Genomic DNA, 22,812 nt, shown 5'->3' on the forward strand with positions numbered 1-22,812 from the left:
GTATGAAAATGACCTTATTCTCAGTATCTTCTTAAAGTACATAAGGGACAGGCAGATGATGGCTTCTAATGCCCTCTCCCCTTTCACTCTGCAGGTTTAAGCGAGATTGTAATAGAGACAGCCAGCTCCCCAGGTCCCTTTAGAAACACCCAGATGTCCAAGGCAGCTCAAACCCACAAGCTGAGGAAGCTCAGAGCACCCTCCAAGTGTCGAGAGTGCGATGGCCTGGTGGTGTTTCATGGAGCAGAGTGTGAGGAGGTAACCTTGGTTTCTTCTTTCTTTTCATTCTTTTTTTTTTTTTTCTTTTTTTAGAATGAATAGAACCAACCACGACTCTCTTTGGACCTTTTATTAAATGTAGTGAGTCAAAGTACAAGTTCAGGATGAACATTGCCAAAGTTTCACAATGGCTTCTTTATCATTCATGGAATGCAAAAAATCAAACTAAAACAAAAGAGAAAGACCACCTCTGCCCTCATCAAAACACTTGAATAAAGGGGAGAGTTGAATCTGGCCACAAACTCTCCTCAGAGACCAAATCCACCAACTGGTCTCAGTCGGGGGAGCGGGCAGTGGAAACTGAAGACCTTTTGTTTGTCTTCCGAGGAGTCCCCTCCATCAACCCCGTGCCGTCGCGCCCCCCCCCCCCCCCCCCCCCCGTTTATTTTAGATCCAGTTTCTTTCCATATTTATTACAAACAATGAACAAGGCAATAACAAAGGGGTTGCTGGACATTTTTTTTAAAGATTGGTTATGTAATGCTGGTAAACACACTGACAGGAGCATAAGCATAAGAACACAACTCTGCAGTGTATTGGAATCTTTCCATGGTATTGGTTCAATGGGTTACGTGTCATGCAGCTTTCTGTGTTTGTTTTTTTGTCTTAATTCACTGTGTAGTTCCCAAAAGTGACTTTGTGAGGATGTATTTTTGTTCCCAAATTTTAAACACTGAACCAGCTGGATTTGATGCTTTAAAATGGCTTTGAGGTATAGAGACAGGGTGTCTGTTGGTCTCCTAGAGTGGGACGTCCCAAAAGTCCCAGGAAGTGTGTGTTTGTAGGATCGTATGCTTTTCTGCATTTGCTTTACTTTTCTTATACCAACCATTAAGATGGTCAGCAGGGACAAATACAGTTCCACCTCATCCATTTTATTCTCCACCTTTTAAGCTGTTTGTTGCAACTGCCCTTTTTTTGAGTGACTGAGATACATGTCGACTTGTGTGCAGTGTTCTTTGGCCTGCCACAAGAAGTGTCTGGAAACCCTGGCCATCCAGTGTGGCCATAAGAAGCTCCAGGGGAGGCTTCACCTCTTTGGCATCGACTTCACACAGGCAGCGAAGAACAGTCAGGACTGCATCCCCTTCATCATACGGAAGTGTACGTCAGAGATCGAGAACAGAGCGCTCAACATGAAGGTATTTCCAGTCAGATATGAAAGATAAAATGATTCTTGTCACATCAATAGAGGGTTGAGTTGTATTGTTCATGACAATGTTACTCACAATTAGAAAAGAGGTATTGAAAAGCTTCCTCAAACATTTTCTTTTTGGCTTGGCTTAAGAGGATCTAACTGTGACTCAAAATATAAAATGCAGTGGTTAGGCCGGTAGAGGCTGCTGGTGTTGTCATTCATAATGGTTTTCAGGAATTATTCTTAAGTCTCAACATGAAAAGTGATTTCTGGGAAATAACAGCAATGCACAAGTTACATTTGCAAACACTTTCCTGGCACCAGATTAGATTGCATAATTCTTTAACCCACATTCTTTAATTTAAAGCCTGGACGAACTTTCTGTAAATGCATATACTGTGCAACGCTTATGTTTCTAATCCTGTTAATATTCGGCAGCTGTGATCACCCAGTGTCACCATGGTGAGCCAGAAAATTGCATCTAATTTTCCCGAGTTTGAATGCATTTTGTTTTTGTGCTGTGAAGGGTATCTACCGTGTGAATGGTGCCAAGTCTCGGGTGGAGAAGTTGTGCCAGGCGTTTGAGAACGGCAAGGACCTGGTGGAACTCTCCGACCTTTATCCCCACGACATTAGCAACGTACTCAAACTCTACTTGAGACAGGTGAGCTGCTTATGAAACCTTACCTATAACATAATAACCTGCAAAGGTGGCCACCTAAATACAGACACGAGATAGTTAAAAGTGACTCTGCTGAACAAAACCACCGCAGTGGTGTTTATTTGTCTTTGTTTATTTTTAGCCCATGTTCTCCACTTCTCATCCCCTAATCCCCACTTGTGTATTTGCTTATATATTTCAGTTGTTTCTGTTTATCATTAACTTCCTTGTTTCATTTGTTTTACTTGATCTCATTTCCTCCATGTTTTCCCTGGCAGCTTCCAGAGCCACTCATCCTGTTCCGCTTCTATAACGACTTCATCGGTTTGGCCAAGGAAAGCCAGAGTGTCATTGTGGAGGAACTGGAGGCGTTACGTCTCAGTCCCACCCCGGTGGCCTCGGCTCAGGTCAGCGTGGATCTCAACCGGGTCCTCTTCAAGATCAAGGACCTGCTGAGGCAGCTGCCACCAGCTCATTACAAGACACTGCAGTTCCTAATAGAGCATCTGCACCGGTAGGCCTCAATCACATCACACACAACACAGATTTCTGTTGAGTGCATTATTAAACTGTTCCTACTTGCGAAAAGTTTTCAAATAGTGATCTGATAATTACTAATTGATTATTCATCCTCTCCTCTTCTTTCCTCTCCAGGGTCACAGAGCGGTCAGAGGAGAATAAGATGACGGCCAGCAACCTGGGTATCATCTTCGGTCCAACACTGATCAAGCCAAGGCAGGCAGACGCTGAAGTTTCTCTCTCCTCTCTGGTGGATTACCCCTATCAAGCACTCATTGTGGAGCTCCTGATCAGACACTATGAGATGGTCTTTGACACCCCCCTCAGTCCACTAAGCATCACCTCGCCTTCAGAGGTTGATGCCCACCCTAGCCCCGACACCCGCCTCACCCACCAGGAGAAGGAGAGGCGGCTGAGCAGGCACTCTAAGTCGCTGGGAGATATTAAGGAGGTAATGTGTTTTTCATGCTAAAAATGGGATCATGCACAGCAGGGTTGTCCTTTTCTCATTTAACATAAAACATACATTGACGCTACGTTGTCTGCCCTACCATACAGCAAACCTCTAAGGTGTATAAAAGGCATTCCTCCATTATTCCTTCTTCCCACTTACTGGCTGAGGTTGAGGAGACCACGCCGAGCCTCGATGGAAGTGACTTTGAACCTGGTCAGTGTTGTTTCAAACCTAGATAAACAATAGAGAACATTATTACTCTCATTATTATTATTATTATTATTATTACTTCAGAATATTTTCTTAAAGCTCTCTGCAAGATATTATCTATGAATTTCTGAAGTCCACGTCATTTTAATTGATATGTTAATGTCTAATCATTTTTTAATTCTCTGTGTTTAAAGTTGATGAAGTGGATTCAGAGACCCTCAATGGGGTTTTATCATCAGGTGTCCCTGAAGTCCCGAAACCTGGCGAGAGAGGGCTCTGTCGTTCACAGCATATCACAGTCACCAGGGTCCAGCTTCGACACCCTCGCAACAAACTCTCCTCCCGGCCGGTCAGCATGCCAGCTGAACAGATTCTAAGCCGAGGCCAAGTCGACGAGAACAACAGCTGGAACAGCGCTGACCAAGACGTCAGGAAAGGAGGCAGCTGTGACCAGTCCATCGAGGAGGTGGACGAAACGGAGAATACAAAATTGCGAGTGGCCACGCATTACCGGAGTACATTTATTGACACCCAGACATTACGCAGAACTTGGGACAAACAGTACAAGCACGATGTTGCTTCTAGGTCTGTCAGAATTGTGGCCAGTTCGTCCACAGAGAGCACAGCAGCGGATGCCAGCAACTTATCAACTTCTGTGCCATCAACCCTCTCCCTTGGAACTACAGGGGACACTATTAGCACCATCTACCCCAACAGACCTTACACCGTCGCAGTGCGACCTAGCAGGACTTTAAGAAGAGAGGACAATGTAATCAAGTATAGCCCCATCACAACAGCTTTCAGGGCTCCCAGGACTCTCCAGCCTCCCCCTGGAACCTTCTACAAGCCCCCATCGGGGAGCAAAGCTAAAGCGCTGCAGAACTGTGTGTTAACTAACAGTGCTGAGGAAGAAGATGATGATGAGGAGGAGGAGGAGGAGGAGGAGGATGATGAGGAGGAGGAGTTGGGGATTGAGATAGAAGTGTCTGTAGATGAGCCTCTTGAAGAGGTCACAGAGGCTGAGCAGGTGGCCATGTCTCAGTCTCCCAGTTCTAGCCCTGAGGAACTGGGCCAAAACCAGGCCAAACCAGTGTACCAGAGACTAAGGCCCAGACGCCTCCAAGAGGTGGAACATCGAGAGGCTCATTTTGTGTGATTCTCTTAGAGTCAGGGGCTATCACAGATCTAAGAAACAGTGGTGGAATGTGAACACTGTGTGCCATATTCTGTTGGTGAAAGAATAAAAAACATCTGCGTTGGCAGTGCAAAGACGATTTCCAGATGTGCTATCATTGTGGGCATTGTGTGGAGAATTAAATGTACCTTTGTCCTCAAAAGACAAACAGGATGCACTTAAACTGCTGTATATTTTTTAACATGATTCACCAATATTTCATTTACCAATCACCTACTCAGTACACTCTGGCACCTGGTCAGAATATTTATAAATTTTTCTTTTGAAACTGTGCAATTACATTTTATTTGAATATTTTGTATAAAGTTCTTACACGCTCACTATCTATGTATGTTTATATACCAAAAACTATGTTTGAATCTTTACAATAGTGCATGTAGCCATGACTTTGAAAAAAAAAAGTTTGGTGCACTTACCTGACATGAATACTCTTCCACAAATCATGTTTCTACTGTGAGTCATAATGTTTCAAACTGTTACATTTAGGTTATAATTAATCATTTTGCTAATAACTTGTGTATAAAGCAATATAATGACCCTTGTTACTTGCTGTACTGAATATTTGTATTGGCATCTGCTAATGTTATGAAGCAGCGGTTGCAAAGGGTGTACATCCACTTGTTTTATACTGTTGAACTTGTATGGTGTCAACTCAAACTGTTCTGAAAAGCTTTTAGAAATGCCATGGCATTATCTTTCTTATTTTAAGATAACATCTACATTTCATAATAGCCAAAGTGTTTTTCTTTTCTTTTCTTTTCTTTTTTTTTTTTTAAACTGAAGTATTTTTTATCATTAACCTAAATCTTACAGTATCTTTGTAAGTAATAGGAAACACATCATTTATTTAAATGGTATCTGTTTTTCATGGTAATGTACAAGGTTGACAGAATGTTGTTGAAAAGTTCAGTGTAAAAAAAAAAAAAACAGGTACATGAAAACAAACACCCTTTTGTAACTTATTAAAATATATCTGACAACTTCCAATCATGATGGTTTGATTTTTTTTTATTTTTCAAATGATTAAAATTTGCAACAACTTTATTGAACAAAGAAGAATAATTTCCATGATTATCAGTAGTTTTGCAATGTTGAGCTCTTGTTTAGCAAGAAGAGCTTGATCCATGTTGTACAGTGAACCAAACAGTGTGATGACCTGCGAAAAGATTCTTCAGTTGTAATTCAAAATGGGGATATTTATTAAACAGTGGTAAGACTATAACAGTAGTAGGATTATACAGTATGAGTGCCAGGTGGTTAGGTCATGAAGGCCTCTACAAATGGATGAGAGGCATTGACAGTGTCCCAACACTGAGAAAGGAGATTAAATCAATCTGCTTAACTATTCACAAGGTCTGGAAACAAGCTGTGTTAGCAACCTCAAGGAACACTCGGTACAATATGCCGTGTTATGCTTTATTTACTGGCTGTCAGTCTACACTGTTCTTCTGAGGTAAGTGATACTATGCTATTCTGTACTTTATGCTTTAAAATGTAGCCATATTATATATATCTAATTAGTGATTTTGGAGCCATAAAATTACATAATAGTTGTAACTAACCTAGATTAAAGATAAAGTGATTGTGATTGTGATTGTGATTGTGATTTGCAACTGCAATGTGCAGGATCCGTTGCTGTTTGGTGGGGACATTAACCATGAATAGTAACCAGAGCATATTCTTAGACTGCGGGAAGGTCTATAATTGTTACGCTAGCCATGTGAAGTGTACAGCTCATTAACCTCATTGCAGAGCTATTGCTGGCTTTCACATGGAGCTGTGTGAATGAAGGGACAGCTCTGACGTGCATAGCAGTTCATCCACAAAGTATAGCTTTCACAATGCAAACTTTTAAAGTTGTTGATTTTTTTTGCAATGCCTAAGGAGGCTTCATTTGGATTATAGTAGCACTGTGGGATGGTTGAATACAGGTTTGTTGGCTGGTGCCAGCCCCTGCGGGGGTGAAAAGGAGGAGCCAGCCATGGGGGCAGGAAGACAGGTCAAACTCCTGCTGTGGAAGAACTGGACCGTCCGCAGGAGGCAGAGGGTAAAATCCTCTCAGTCATTAACTACAAACTACATTTGTCAAGTTAGCTAAAATGCTTTCAGGTCTGATTCTTTGCTGATGATACCATCTAATTTTTTTTCCCAAAAATGGAGCCTGATCATGATCATCTATACAGTCCATGCTTAAGGATAAATTATGAAAATACCCCACTATACTTGTGTCAGAGTAAGGTTTATTTATGTAGCCCAAAATTTGCATTAGAGGGTTTTACAATCTGTACAACACATGATTAAACTAAAAAAAGTATCAAAGCATTTCCAGGTTTGAAGCACATAAGCACATAAATCAGATTTCATGAAAATATCTCCTAAGCCTGCAGCATATTCTGGTAAAACTGATCAGGAGACTCGGTCATAACATTTTGAAAGTTATAATGTTGCCACCAGTTAATGTCCAGCGTTTCCCTTGAGTGATATTTGTGTATCATTCAGTATTGTATTTATACCTGGTAAATTAACTTTTTTTTTTCATCATATGAAATAGTATACTGTATGTATATATATTATATATTATTTCGTCAGCATAATATTTGATGGGCTGTTAGCATCCCCACTGACTTCAAGTCTAGGACTGCCACACCCATGTGAGACTTATTGATTGAGTAATAATAATAAATAATAAAAATAATAGTAACAAAGTGCTGAGGCATTCTTGGCCTATTGCACCAGTTTGCTATATGAACTGTCTTCAAGTTAACTCTTTTGGATTTTTTCATACATAAAACACTCACACACTAATGTCTGCTCATGTATTAAATTAATGAGTCACTCACTGCTTCCAAAGCAGTCATGTTCATTTTTAGAAAGTTTACGTTGTTCTGTTCCACCAGATACGGTTCTTTATGGAGATCATGTGGCCTGTTATACTGTTCATGGGACTGGTTTGGCTAAGAAGGGTGAATCCACTCTACCGTCAACATGAATGTAAGCAGCAACTCTGTCCTCTGTGGTCCATGGCATCCTATTCATGAATGTTGATAAATGACTTGTGTAGAGCCCTGAAAGCGAACAGTGTCTCCTCTCCCTCAGGCCACTTCCCCAACAAGGCCATGCCCTCCACAGGGGTCCTGCCATGGATCCAGGGAATCTTCTGTAATGCCAACAACCCTTGTTTCCAGTACCCCACCCGTGGTGAATCTCCTGGCCTTGTGTCCAACTACAACAACTCCATGTGAGTATCATGCTGGGCTGGTAGAGGGAGATGGATCTAAGCCAGAGATGTTGAATTCCTATGAAACATTTGACCTGAGATGAAAAGGCAGACTTATTTAATGGAGTCAAAGAGAATGTGTTCAAAAGTCTCTGGATTATGTTTTACTTACCGTCATACATTACAGTCATGTATGAATGTTTATTCCGTCAAGACTAAATGTGTGTGATCTACTATTGACCTCACTTCTCAGATTGGCTCGGTTCTACTCAGATGCCCAGGAGCTTCTTTTTAGTGATCCGCAGTTCATCCAGCTCAGTCGCCTCTGGAGGGAACTGAATGCCATGAGTAACTTCATGGATACTCTGCGCATCCATCCTGAACACATTTCAGGTCAGTGCTCCAGGCTTTCATCAACATACTGTGTTTTAGAGAGTCATGACTTTTTGTAAAACACATCTGCAGATTTAATAGAACTTGGAAAGACAACCTGCAAGTAAACAAACCAGGCAACAAGATATCTTTTTGTTATTATGAATACATACTGATAGATGAAAGCTCGGAGTCACCATCTGATTGAAAAACAATGTCACAGTCTACATCATATCTCACACCTCTATTCCCATGAGCCTGTGTGTATTTGTACAGTGTAACAGGATTACATCACATGGTTTTAAGAAAGGCCCGTAATGTAAGCTGCTTACTTTCACCGCCATCGTTTGTTTATTCTCCCCCCCCCCCCCCATGCTAGCAATCCACTGTCAACGTATGTAAATCTATGCTGTATGTACATCATGTTTCCCTGCTGGCAAAATAAATCTTTATGATGGGAGTGGGATAAGGCTGAGTGCATTCCAGCCTGTGAATGATTATGTCTGGCAGCTCTCTATGCTGCCACTCTCATGGAGAAATATGTAGATGGACTAACAAAGATATGAATCCACATTCCACACAAGTTCCCATGAAAGAAAGAAAAATGAATCATGTTGAGAGCCAAGTTATGTAACTGATGAATTTGACTCATCATGGTCATAGGAGACAGAAAATGTTTGAATGGATTTAATATTCACATTTTAAGGCCCTGGTTATGAACAAGTACAGCCAGGTGTATGTGCTCTATTCAAATGTAGCCTCTGCTGCCTCCTGAGTGTTATGTTGCCTTCATGTGCACCTCGGATATCTTTAATTCCACATGTTACGATTGGATGCCCAACTTGCACATTCAAGCACAATGTTGGTTGTACAAAAGAAACACTGTGATGAAGCATCTGTTTTGACAGTTGTGTGTTGCTTTACCCAGATGCGTAATACCCCCGAGGACATTCATGTCAGCAGTCAGTGCCTCGTAAACTTTCAGGCAGTGTGAGTAACCTCGCCACAAAAACAAATGGCTACATTCAACAGAGATGACACCTTTTTTCTCACCACTTGACACAGTGGAGCTTTCAAAGTTTTCTGTGAAGATTGAAGACACTTATCTGAAGCTGCTGCTGATAACAAATATGCCTAAAAGCCCAATAATATATCACGTTTCTCTGCGACATTTCGCCCCTTTTGGCTAGAAACACACGTTTAAGACTTAAAAACTTTTCTATTCCATGTCCATTTATTACATTCTTTCATCTGGGTATCTAAAATCAATATCTCCGTTTCCACTCCCTTTCTTGATTTCATGTTCTGTACTCTGTAGCTTCCAAAACAAACTTTATTCATGCACAGACAGGCCCCTGAAACAATGAGACAGTGCAGAGGTGGAGTGTCTTAATCCCGTGTTCCGATCCTTTTAATCCTGCAGATTTGTCACAACTTGCCCAAAATATGTGCCACTAAATATCAAGATCAAAAGGAGCTTTAATAAATATGTGTTGGTAGACAGCATATAGTCATTGAACCCAGCTGCATGTGAATGTAAAATTAAAGAGCTGTCATTCACATGCCTTTTCATTCACTTGAACTGCTTCTGTTTTTCTATTTAGGCAGAGGGGTAAAAGTGGAGACTATCCTGAAGGACGATGAAACTCTGACATCATTCCTGCTGAGAGACGTTCCTCTGACAGAGTCTGTGGTGAATCATTTAGTCAATGCTCAAATCAGGCCCGAACAGGTACACGCACACTAATACGCATGCATAAACACACAGCTGTCTGCCAGTCTTGACTCTACATTTTTACCTTGCATGGCACCAGGGCTGTCACACTGTAAATGTTAACAACAATTCTTATATATCTAAGGACCAGAAATTACTGATTTGTTCACTCTGTAGTGTTTCAGGAAGGCAGTAGTTAATCCATTTTGGTGTTTGAGTAATTGTGCAGTGGTTTCAGATTAACAGGTCATGTTCCCAGGTGTGACTGTAGATGTGAATATATGTGTCTGTGTATGAATTGAACTTTCCGGCTTGTTCATTCTCGTGCAAATGTGGCAGGGACATGATGAAAGTTCATTTTAAAATCAGTGCAGATGTGCACACCTGCTATGTCCAAATTAAAGGAAAGGTCATTCAGAGAGGATGACTAGTTAGTACTTCATATTTGAAGTTAGGCTGACCAGCATCCCACAACAGCATTACTGGATTATATACAGCGGCTTAAGAAAGTATTCAAGCCCCCTCACTTTTTCACACTTTTACCCATTTATCTGCACTCCCAACCACTAACCTCAAAAACAAAATGAAAACATTTTTCATTTATTAGAAATCAAAAAGTGAAATCTTTCATTTACAGAGGTATTCAGAGCCTTTAATATCTCACTCCACACTGTGGTCAGGTGCATCCTGTTTGCTTTAATTATCCTTGAGATGCGTGATTAAGTCCACCAGTGATAAATTGCACTGATTGGACATAGTTTAGAAAAGCTTATTCCTGTGTATATAGGATCCCTTAATTCACACTGCATGCTAGGGAAAAAACAATGAAGTCAAGTGAACTCTCTGTAGACCTCTGTGATGAAACTGTGGTTATGCATAGGTCAGAGCAAGGGTGGGGTTAGGGTATAAAACCGTCTCTAAAGCTTTGAGTCTTCCCAGGAGCATAAAGGCCTCAGTAACTGTGAAAAATGGAAGACGCTTGGAACCAGGACTCTTCTTAGAGTTGACCATCTGACCAAACTGAGTAACTCGGCAAGACGTGCCTTGGTCAGGGAGGTGACCGAAACCCAACATTAACTCTAATGGAGCTTCAGAGGTCCTCTGTGGAGATGCAGAACCTGCTGGAAGGTCAACCATCTCAGCAGCTCTCCATCAATCAGGCCTCCCTCTATGGTTGAGTGGCTGGAGCAGAAGCCACTTTGAGTAAATGACAACCTGCTTGAAGTTTGTCAGACAGCATTTAAAGGACTCTGAGAGCATGAGAAAAAAAATTCTCTAGTCCAATGAGACAGAAACTTTGAGCAAGAATCAAAACACTATGTCTGGCGAACACCAGGCACTGCTCCTCACCTGGTTAATACCATCCGTATAGAGAAGCATGGTGGTGGCAGCATTATGCTGTGGGGGCGGGTGCGGAGCTTCTCAGCAGCAGGGCCAAGGTGACTGCCCAGAACTGAGGGCGGGATGAATGCATCCAAATACAGCGAAGTCCTTGAAGAAAAACCTGCTCCAGAGTCCATATGACCTGAGACTGGGGCAGTGGTTCACCCTTTAGCATAACAATAACCTAAAACATACAGTCAAGACAACACTGGAGCTTCTTCCTGACTGACTGATCCCTAACCTATATCTCCTGTCCTTCTTTTTTGCAGTTTGCCTTTGGGGTCCCAGACTTGCATTTAAAAGATATCGCCTGCAGCCTGAACTTGCTGGAGCGATTCCTTATTTTCCCCAGCCGTCGTGGACTCTATGCTGTTCGCAATGCCATGTGTATCCTTACCCCACAACGGCTGCAGATCATCGAGGACAAATTCTACGCCAATGTCGACTTCTTCAAGCTCTTCCGGCTGGTCAGTGCTTGTATATCCTGGGATTTAGAGGGCTGATAAGTTACTTGTTACTTTTCTGCCCAATCAATATCTGTCCATTCTCAGCCCTGTCTCCACATTTACATACTGCTCATAAGCATGCCAAGAGTCTTTAAAGCCATCTATTGACGTCTGACAGTATGCAGCTTATAGATGCACCATTCGCCTTGACAGAGTTATCCAGTCACTTCATGAATAGAGGCCTGTATGGGGCTGTAACTGAATGAGTCCAAATTGGGATGTTGCCATGTTTATTAAGTTGTTTGCAAAGATTTTCAAAGGGTCACTCAGATAAGGCTGAGCCAAGGTCTGGCTGAATAGTTATCAGAATAGTTATCCAGCAGTGTCATTTAAGTGTTAACATTATCCACTGCACGTGTCTAATGAATGCATTAATCTGGTTGACAAGTTGATTTAATGATATACCTGACTCCCAAATAAGACCTCCTTTAGCTAATTGAAAATGGCTCATGAATATTAGGAGACATTTCAACAGCTGTGTTTATTATACTCTGTCTGTACAAAAATATTAATATATTATATTACATATCATAGAATAACATTGACAGGGTGGCTCCAGGTGAAAGTTGTCAGTAGTATCAGGAAGATGTCCCTCATACTTTAACACTTAGAGAATTATCTCTGGTTGCACCTTATGTCTGACTTCAGGGGTTTGTGCTCAGATCACATCTGGATCAAAACAACAAGCTGACACAGGCCTATTGTCTGACAAACAGCATGTTTAAAGTCAGGAGACACAATGGATAAACAGCTGTTAGTATTTTTAAAAGAGCTATGACTCATAGGGTGGGAGTAGTAAACTATTAATGAACTATCAATACAACGACATCATTTTCCATTCAGAGAAATGTGTATATTACAGATAACCATGAAAGATCATTTTCAGGTGGTAGTATTTTACATTTCAAAAAGGTGGAATATTCAAAGTGTAAATATCACCCAGTGTTGTAGAAAAAAGATAAGTTATAATAATATCATTTTACACAACCATGATCTGTTAGTACAAATAAGAAAATACTAGTAATCAATATGTATAAATTATGGCTGAGAAACATATATTAATAATTCCTGCAGCATTTTGTACAATTTTAGTTAGTTAGTTAGTTTTAATTAGTTTTAATTATTTTCACTTCCTAGGTTGAAAGCAAAATTGAGAGAAATTGTAATTGCAAGTATTTGAGGAAACTGTTTGACCTTATTACATTTTAGCAAGGCCTTATTTATGTGCAAATGACTTTGAAAATGATTCAGTTTGTGTTCCAACTCTGCCAACCTGCTTCTTCAAATAGGGAGGAGCGAAGACTTGTGAAACAGCCATGAGCATTAGCGGAGCAGACGGACTTGGCCTCTTTCTGTAATTAGCTTAGGGAGGATCCTCTCTTTAGTAATCACAGGGCACTGAGAGTAAACATGGACTGGAAACAGACGGCAACAATGGCTGCCCTCTGCCTTGTCTTCATCCAGGCACAATCACATGCAACTATGCCAAGTGTATTTAGTTGTCTGTCTGTCTGTGCTGTAGCAGGAAAATGCTTAAACTTTAGTCTCCGTATCGCTCTCTCTCACACACTGGGATAGGAAGAAATGTCAAAGAGGAAGGATGTCTCCTCTGGCAGTTCTGTGTCTTGGCCTCGTGCTGCTTCCTGAACCTTTAGCCTATTGTGTTGTGAGCTGGCTGGAAGATCTCTGGGCAAAACCAGCAGATCAAGAGAAAGCAGTGCTCAGCAAATATAAGGGAAACTTACAGTATTTCTGTTTTTTCTCTTTGGTCCATTAAAACACGTTAACGTCACACATTTTATCCCTATATTAATAAAATATTTTCATTTATAAAGCTGTTTAGATTAAAAATTGTTTTGACATTGATCTTTCAATAATGTTTGTAAAAAAAAAAAAAAAAGGCAACAAGATTATCACTGAGATGATGAGGTCTCTGCACTGCAGTCATACTGTAGGAGACATGTGGTCGTGGGCTAGACATCAGTTTCAGATGTTTTACAGCGCAAACAGATACTGCTTTGTGGCCTCTCTTCTTATTGGCTCACCGAACTCACCAGGCTGGTAGCGACTCTTATCCTTGTTGCTCTTCAAAACAGAGAAAGTGACACCAGAGAGGAGACATCTTTAACATCCTTTGTGTCAGGAAGAAATTGGATGGGTGGAAGTGTGGTGTTAATGTTGAGAAAAAAAATACTGCACATTTACAGTTTAGAGATTGATTGATTGAATAAAAGTTTTCACTAATTAAAGGAAAACACATTATAGGATTCATATAATAATCATTTTTTGTGTTTCTCTTTAGCTTCCTCTTGTTCTGGATAATCACTCTGGAGGCATTGACATTCACTTCTGGGTACGGGTCGTCTCTGCCTCCTCAGACAAACTGCGAGAGGTAAGGCCCAGGCCCATGCAGCCCCAGTCCAATTCTATTCAAAAGTTCACTGCCTACTATTTTTAGCCATCAGGAAACAGTTGCTTCCTCTTGCCTGAGTTTTTACGCAAACACAGACAGTAGGGGGACATCATTTAGTGCGTATGAGGAAGGCTAAATCCAGAACAGGCCCATTTAGCCTCAAAAACAGATACATCATCAGTACGGGACCATCGCAATGGAAACAACACTGAAGCTGCAGGAACAGGTGAAACCTCCAGACATTAAAGTTGATGAAACAAAAACAGCAGTGGTGAATGAATGATCTGTTTATGTGTCTTTCTCTCTGTGTGCCCATTATTTTGTTTGAAATTATCCACATCAATGCAACCGTATTTTCCCTTCTGTCAAGTGTTTTGCAGTTTAGTGTAAGATGTTGTGTTTGCGCAATTGTATCAGTGTAATTTGTGTTGTACCTTTATTGAGTGTAAGTGGATGAGTGGAAATACTTGCTTTGTTTGTTGTGGAGGTTTCCATGGGATATTTAGTGTAGCTGACGATCTGACATCCTGTTGGCGAGACAATCGTCTCTGTCTCGACGATAGGTGACGTGAAACCACTCTCAGTCATTCCCCGCCAATACACAGTATAAAATCAGATGTGCTCTTCAGAAGATAACAAAGCCAAAAAGAAAAAAAAAGAAAAATGAATTGTTGCTATATTTTTATTTTTAAAGTAGCATAGCATTGCTGTCCTGTCAAAACCATGTATCCAGAAAATGGGAATTTTCTTTGACGACCAGTCTTGTTTTCAGCTCTGTGGCAATGCATTTTTCAGATAAGTGGTTTATTTGCCTTATTTCTGAACCCCTAAAGGAACATAATTCCTTAGTTTACTAGAAAAATTCAAAATCCAGATTTGGAGATATATTGTTTTCTCTGGACAGCAGTGATAGATGTGTACAGTATACTATTTTAAATGGTCCTCTGTGAAGGTTATCTTGGTACAATGACCTGTAAATGTCCTGTAATTTCACATTTACTCGGTATCACCCTAGTTTTTCTCATTTTTATGTATTTCATGGCTAACAGTCTGTCAAATTATGTCTTATAGAGCAATGATGTAATAACTGCTGCAGGGTCTGGAAGTGTTTTTCCCACTGTAAATCCACACAGGTTTATGCATACAATACCATTATTAGGCCTATTCCTCAATCTTCAAATATTGGAGTCTCCTCCATGATTTACACATAATAGGGCTGTGACCTTCACTTAAAAATGGGTCAGCTTCTAGACAGTTTGATGTAGTAATCAACTCTAAATATCACAGTAGCCATGAGGAGTAGATGTCATTGCTGTGGAGGAGATGCTAGTCAGAGGTGCTGCAAGTTCAGATCGTTGAATTATTGCTGTTGTGAGCATGACACTGATCCACAGCTGATGATCTACATTAATTGATCAAGAAATTGAAAGTGAATGATTTAAACTGTTGAATGTAAGAGTTTCACAAAACCCAACATTTAACTGTACAAAGTGGCACAGGCTACCAGATTTTATGTTTGCAACTTGGCTCCTTGGGAGATGTAGGTGACTAAGGTTTGAATATATATGATCTAATACTTCTGACTTTTTACCAATTCACCAGATATTTTCAAATGCAGTCTTATTTGTTGTGATATTTATGCCTATGCAAGCCTCAGAAGAACTTTAACTTCCAGTAACCCAACAGCGTACAATGGCCAGTGAAAACAATTTATGGGACTTTCAGTCACAAAACTGGACATCCTAACAGTCTCATTGCCCACTCATTTATAAATTTGCACTGGACATATCATGATATGATGATATCATCCTCGCTTTTCTTGCATTATCTTTCTGCAGTTGTTCCAGAGAAATAGCTCCAGGGAGCTTCTCCAGGTTGTGACTCCTCTCTTCCAGAACAATCTGTCCTTCAGGCAGGTGATGGCAGCTGCCTCCCGTCTGGTCTGTGGCTACACCGAGGGGGCTTTCTCTCGAGTCACTTCCTTTAATTGGTACGAGGACAATAACTACAAAGCTTTCCTTGGAATCAGCAGTGGCAGTGCACAGGGCCACTACACGTACGACAACAGCACCAGTGAGTGGACCATATATTAGTATGACAGATATAAGAGTAGGCATCGTATGTATACATATGCATATATGCATACATCTATATATATATATATATATGCATATATATATGTGTGTGTGTGTATATATGTTGGTGTGTACAGTTACACTTGGGTTTTGAATGAAATTGTGGTGAAAAGAAGAATAAAGTTAAACTTTTGAAACATTTCTAAATCCTGTTTGTATTCATAACTCCTCACGTGTCTCTGTTTTTTACAAAACATTTTGGGCTCTTTTTCTCCTATATATTTCATCCAGGCTGCACCTAATTTGGTACTTTGCATTTTTGGATAAACATTGCAACTTTATTTCATGATGTGCGACTGTTTTCCTATAATTGGTTGCCAACTTCTTGTCAACATGTTCTGCCTAACAGTGATATTGACAGTGTTTGCACATAATCTTTCCCTCCAGCTCCTTTCTGCAATGATCTGATGAGAGAACTGGAGTCCAACCCTGCCACCAGGATTGTGTGGAACTCTGTCAAGCCCATGCTGATGGGACAGATCCTCTACGCCCCCGACTCGCCAGCTGTCAGGCAGATCATACGAAATGTAAGCAGCACACTTGCTGAATCTTCATATAGTACCATGGTTTAATACATTTTACAGGTTGAGTCATCTTTCTATGATTCGGCCATTTACACTGAAAACCTATCGTTGATTGATATGACACAATGGTGGCTTTTAGCATGTAAGTGGAAGAACTTGTTAACCCCTCAGGCCTGGTAGTACTCTGGGAAAAACTTTTCTATTAGACAAGATGTGGTTCATTTTACTTTTTGCATTTTTTTGCTTTTACAAGAGAATTGTGTGGTTGGGTTATAAGAAGTAGCAGGTACAGAAACTCAAAGATGGAGAGATAATGGAAACTTCATGAAAATAAATAAATAAGATTTCCCAGATTAGCACTTCTAGATTTTTTCTATTAGTCTAGGACATCCATATCTTTGGTTTGCTTCAGAGCAGGCGAGCCTATACTGCAGGGAACAATGCATTTGCCCTCAAAAGAGGATCAGCTCTCCTCATGTCATGTCCAGCCCTTTGTTTCTAGATGTAGGTACGTGTTGGTCAAAGCCCCTCAGGGGGGCAGCAGTCATGGATGGCTTGGTTGCAATGGATGAGCACAAGCTGATCGGCTGTGGTGACTACCAGGCAGTCTAGTGGCGCCATGGCTTTTTCAGTGTTATGTAAGCAGCAAGAGTCTGTCCTTCAAGACGTGTGATCACGCACACATAGTTGTGTTTCCTCTTTCCCGACCTTTAGTGCCCTCTTTGTTTCCCTCTTCCCTTAGATCGGGATCTTAATTGCACTAAGACACTAATGACCAAGGGGTTCATCCATTACTTTACAAGACAAAAAATATGACCTCTATAAGCTCTTTGTCTTCATCTTAACTCTGTCAGACATCAGTGTATTTCACAGGAAAAGCCACGTCAAGCGCCATGCCTTCAAACATATGTTGTTATGCTCTATGTGACTGCTCTGATCCTGTCATCGCTGCTCTGTACTGTATTTTCTTACTTTGCAAACACTGGAGGGACAAGGAAGTTAAACATTTCCTTAATAAAAACAAGAGTCAATTTGGTTATTTTACTTTAAAATACTTAGAAGAACTCATTGCTTTGCTATTTTTGGCTCAAAATGGTATACACCCAACATGTTCAATAATAGAAGACAAAATTTAAACTGAGCATCTTCAACTCCTCCTGCTGTTATCCAAATATAGCCATATGGAAGTCCTCTACCATGAATGTTTTAACAGAAGAATTACCCGGGAAGTTGGAACCAGTCATTGGCATTCATGAACAGACTGAATCTAAGATTATTTATCTACAATATTGAATTTACCTTGTGCTCATTTGGGGAGTATAATTGACAACCGTTCTCACTGGCTATGAAACATAGTATGACAATCATAGCATACCATATATATTAACTCTTTCAGCAACCACCTGATGTGTTTGTCACCTCCTCGACGAAGATGAATGAGTAGTGTGTGTAAGGGCTTTGTATTTTTTTTTTTATTGAGTCTAGATAATTGTGGAGCTACTCACTACTTTGTTGCAACATTATATTTACTATTCTGTATGTATGCATGGGCAAAGAACTCCCAACATCTTGGCTAGCTACAAGGTCCTTCAACAGCGCCGTTGAAGAAATCACCTTAAAGATCCCACCGCCACCCCACCCCCCCCAAACCCCCCTCCTTCTTTTCCCTGCTATTTTAAACTGCCCTGGGGAGTGAGGAAGTGCTCACTTGTGGGAACCTGACTGAGACTCACTGGGCAGGGTGAATACATTCGGCCAGTTGTCACCAACGGCCTCCATTGTCACCCCAGCTCCATTGTCCCCATTGTCACCCAAAATCAGACACACACAAGAGGCGTTTAATTGGGTGTACTCTTGAGCGCTTTCATCCCCCAATGCACATGACTGAATACTGAAATAGCCAGTGTTTGGTATTTGTCACACAAAGCACTGTACCAACACACATCCAGGGTTTTAACGATAAGCGTGCAGTAAATATTTGACGATTTGGCACTGAGTGCATTTGTTGCACAGTTGCTGGTTATCTGAACAGGCCTGGGGGAATTCTTTGTGTGAGAATGTGTGTGTTGTCTTTTCAAAAGCCTGTTTTCACAGAGAGTTTAATGTGGGAATGGTATGTAGCAGGAGATTAGGAGAACTGTGACAGTGTGTGTATTTGAGTCTGTGAGTGTTGTGTACACATGTGCGCGTGTACACATGTGTGGATTTGACATTCACCCCAACATTGTTAATTTCTTCTATGTGAGCAAAATGTGGGTATTTACATGTGCCAATATATTTCTATACATGTGCCCATCTCTCTTGCAGGCTAACACTACATTTGAGGAGCTGGAGAGGCTGAGGACCATGGGGAAGGCCTGGGAGGAAGTGGCTCCTCAGATCTGGGCTTTTTTCCAAGATGGAATCCAAGTCAAGATGATCCGGGTAGGACAACAATATGGTGTTACTGAATAATTAGGTGTAAATAGTACACCAGAACACCATAAATAATGAAGACAGGGATAAATTAAGTTTATCAAATTATGTCTTCACCATAGAAACTCCTTGAACATTGAACCAAATGTTGGAAGAGTCAGTGAAGAAAGATTGCATGCAGCATTTGAATCACTTTAAACTAACAATTAACTTCAGTTGTGGTTCAAAATTACATCCACATACCTGCCCTACTGTGCCTAATACAGCAGATATGATCAGGATCTTCCTTTGTGTTGCTGTTCAGCTAACATCCAATCCTTAACAACTGTCTCTTTGAATGAGATGATTAATGATGCTGTTGTTCTTTTATCCTGATCTTTTACTCACTGATAACTGCTTAGGTCTCAGGAGTTAAAAGTTTCCTCGTTGAATATAGAACCTTATCTTACCAAAATATGCCATCTCTTTCCCTTTTCCATTTATCTGTCTCTTTCCTACCTCTCTATAAGCTGTGACTGTTATATTTTTGGCCCTGTTTGCTTCCCTTTCACTGATGGAAAAAACAAGACAAAAGACAAATAAATGGTAAATGATGAATAAATGATGAGGAAGCTAAACAAATTTAATAACATAACTTTGAATTTTTCTTTCTGAATTCCCCACTATTGCTTCGTCTGTCTTTTTTCTTCTTAGTTCTTTGTTATGAAATGTTATTGTGTTCCTGCTGGTGTCTCAGCAATGTCTTCCTTGGAAAAAAAGGTTCTTGCTCTAAATGGAAAAAACAGGGTAAAGAAAGGTTATTCCCCTCCTTCCTTTTGTTTCAGGACACCATCTGTAATCCATCAGTGATGGATTTCATTGACAGGAGTCTAGAGGAGGCGCCGTTCTCCTCCAAACACATCCTCAACTTCCTATACAATGGCCCACCAGAGGACCGTCCAGATGACGTGCCTGATTTTGACTGGCGAGACATCTTCAACCTCACTGATCGTGTCATTCGGATGCTCAACCAATATGGGGATGTGAGTGGGCATCACTAAAAACGCTGAGGTTTTGTTTGTGTAGAATAGAATAGACTTGTTGGCAAAATGCATGTGCCGCTCAAATACATCTGGCTGGAATTTGGGAAATACTGTCAATGTGCACTTTATTAGGAACACCTGTACACCTGTTCATTCATACAGCTGTCCAATCAGCCACTCCTATGACAGCAGCGCAGTGTATAAAATCCTGCATATACAGGTGAGGAGCTTCAGTTCATGTGAGCAGTAGTTCTGTGGACGTAGACACCTTGTTGATGAGAGAGGTCAGAGGAGAAACTGTGGTGAACAGAAAAGCATCTCAGAATGCACAACACATCTAATGTGGATGGACTACAACAACAGAAGACCATGTCAGGTTCCACCCCTCAACAACACTGGACAGTTAATGACTGGAAAAACGTAGCCTTGTCAGATGAATTTGGATTTCTGCTGAGGCACTCAGATGTTAGGTCAGAGTTTGGCCTCTACATTATGAATCCATAGACCCAAGCTGCCTTGTGTTAACAGTCTAGGCTGGTGGTGGTGGTGTGATGGTGTGGGGAATATTTTCTTGACACACTTTGGGCCATTAATACCGATCAATCATGGTTTGAATGTCACAGTCTATCTGAGTATTGTTGTTGACCATGTTCATCCCTTTATGGCCACAGTTTACCATCTTCTAATGTCTACTTCCAGCAGGATAATGCCCCATGTCACAAAGCAAAAGTCGTCTCAAACTGGTTTCATGAGCATGACAGTGAGTTCAGAGTGAACTTCAATGGCCTCCCCAGTCTCCAGATCTGAATCCAGTAGAACACCTTTGGGATGTGGTTGAACAGCAGATTGGCAGCAAGTATATGCCGCTGACAAATCTGCAGAACTGATGTGATGCGATCATGTCAACATTGAGCAGAATCTCAAAGGAAAGTTTCCAACATCTTGTGGAAGGCAGAACTGAGGCTGTTTTGAGAGCAAAGGGAAGCTCTATCCAGTATTAGTATGGTGTTTTTAATAAAGTGCTTGCTTAGTACATTTACCAGCGTACATAATTATACTGACTAGTCAAAGAGGGCTCTAAATTTCCGGATGAAAATAAGGTGTCAAGATCATTTGCTATCTTTTTTATCTTTTCCCCCATTGGACTGTAATAGTAAGAATGTGGATTGTTTTTCCACATTTCACTTCACCTGAAATGTCAAGTTCTAGGACAAGCCTATTCATGAAATAATCAAATTAGGCACAGGTCTTGTCATTTGTTGATTTCAATACCTCAGTTGCCTGACCACTGTGTGCTGAATACCACTCTTGACATGATGTGAGAGTTTAGATAAGCTGTCTTTACACTCTGCAATTTGTCTCCCTGTCCAGAGACATGGAAATCTACCCAGGTGGGCGAGAGCCAGAGAAACAAACTAGCTGTCAAGTCTCTTTTGTTTACTGCTGATGCAGTGGAGGGAAAGAAAAAAAAAGAAGAAAACACATCACATACCTTCTCTCGTGAAGGCCCTCAACATTTAAAGTGGGCCAGTTTATTTGAAACAAAGTTGAAATCACCCTTTTTCTTGCGGGAGCTAATGTGGATGAGAGGCCTATCGCCCTGGGGGGTGACATGGGGGGCACCTGGGGGCATGGCTGGGTGGATGGTTGGTGCTCACTGTTTTTGTGCAAGTTGAAGCTTACAGCACTTGAGTGTGACAGGGAGAGTGGGAACGATTGAGGCCGATTAGATACAGCTGTCACTCCATCCACCATCCTTTATAAAGCAGCAACAATGACCGTGGGCTTGATGGCTGGTTGGCTGCATGTTGGTGGCATGCATGCGTATCACACCACACAGTGGGGCTGCAGTGTTAGTCGATGAATGCTTGGGTGAATTAAGGGACGGCCTTTGAGATTTGGACCATTTGTTGTGCATGTCTAGAATACACTATGTATGTAAAATGCATACAGTATTAGCATGTATTTTCATTGCATGTCTCTGTTTCCAAGGCAAATTGTGCATGTGTGCTTTGGCTTTGGGTGAGATCTCACTGGTAAATAGTTGTTTTGGAGTCTTTCCTCTTGGATCAAGGCCCTCCCTATTTGCATTAGCCTACAGTGAATGGCTATATCAGACATGCTTTACAGGGAATAGACAACCACTGCTCAAATGTAACTGCAAATGCGCACGTAGAGTGTGGATCAGAGACGTCACTCAACACTTGCACCTCTGGTGTTTTTCAACTTTAAAAAATATATATACTCACCTAGCTAAATGCTAAGACCAAAAGATTAAAAAAGAAGGCCTTTGTTGACTAAATTCTGACATCTGATCTTCATTTTTAAAGTAATAAGATTTTAGCCACTCTTGGAATGGAAGTGTTCTATGTCTGATCTGGTGAAAGATCTCAACATTAACGGGACAGATTGACACAATGTTTTGTAAACACATTCATGGTCCCAAGAGGATGAACCCTATTATGACTTTGGTGATCCCCTGACTCTTCATCTAGGTCCAGTATAAGCTTCAGATTTGTGGTTTCGAGTTGTGACATTTAGTTCAGACATTCATGCCCCCCTCAGGATAATTTGTATTAACTCTGGTGATCTATTAACTTGTCATCTTGCAACATCATTGGGTCAAAATTTCAGTTTGACCAATACTTTGGTTAC

The 22,812-nt window shown here is 40.9% G+C and overlaps 2 protein-coding genes across 3 annotated transcripts in view; both read left to right on the plus strand.

Moving 5' to 3' along the window:
* LOC111228251 (rho GTPase-activating protein 29-like) overlaps positions 1–5,426 on the plus strand; it is a 34,485-nt gene extending 29,059 nt beyond the window's left edge. For both annotated transcript variants that reach the window (XM_022754093.1, XM_022754094.1), the window contains 7 exons: positions 95–258; positions 1,233–1,421; positions 1,944–2,081; positions 2,357–2,592; positions 2,733–3,048; positions 3,156–3,264; positions 3,456–5,426. In XM_022754093.1, the coding sequence (XP_022609814.1) occupies positions 95–258; positions 1,233–1,421; positions 1,944–2,081; positions 2,357–2,592; positions 2,733–3,048; positions 3,156–3,264; positions 3,456–4,417 (2,114 nt within the window). In that variant the 3' untranslated portion in view covers positions 4,418–5,426. The remainder of the gene's footprint in view (positions 1–94; positions 259–1,232; positions 1,422–1,943; positions 2,082–2,356; positions 2,593–2,732; positions 3,049–3,155; positions 3,265–3,455) is intronic.
* A 414-nt stretch (positions 5,427–5,840) lies between these two features.
* Positions 5,841–22,812, plus strand: part of LOC111228192 (retinal-specific ATP-binding cassette transporter-like) — a 35,495-nt gene continuing 18,523 nt past the window's right edge. The window contains exons 1-12 of the mRNA XM_022753996.1: positions 5,841–5,909; positions 6,388–6,503; positions 7,354–7,447; positions 7,553–7,694; positions 7,927–8,066; positions 9,650–9,777; positions 11,412–11,609; positions 13,951–14,040; positions 15,900–16,134; positions 16,584–16,723; positions 19,028–19,144; positions 19,960–20,157. Of these exons, the coding sequence (XP_022609717.1) occupies positions 6,438–6,503; positions 7,354–7,447; positions 7,553–7,694; positions 7,927–8,066; positions 9,650–9,777; positions 11,412–11,609; positions 13,951–14,040; positions 15,900–16,134; positions 16,584–16,723; positions 19,028–19,144; positions 19,960–20,157 (1,548 nt within the window). The 5' untranslated portion in view covers positions 5,841–5,909; positions 6,388–6,437. The remainder of the gene's footprint in view (positions 5,910–6,387; positions 6,504–7,353; positions 7,448–7,552; positions 7,695–7,926; positions 8,067–9,649; positions 9,778–11,411; positions 11,610–13,950; positions 14,041–15,899; positions 16,135–16,583; positions 16,724–19,027; positions 19,145–19,959; positions 20,158–22,812) is intronic.

The sequence above is a fragment of the Seriola dumerili genome, unplaced genomic scaffold (genome assembly GCF_002260705.1).
Source record: "Seriola dumerili isolate Sdu_G_001 unplaced genomic scaffold, Sdu_1.0 BDQW01000216.1, whole genome shotgun sequence".
Lineage (NCBI taxonomy): Eukaryota > Metazoa > Chordata > Actinopteri > Carangiformes > Carangidae > Seriola > Seriola dumerili.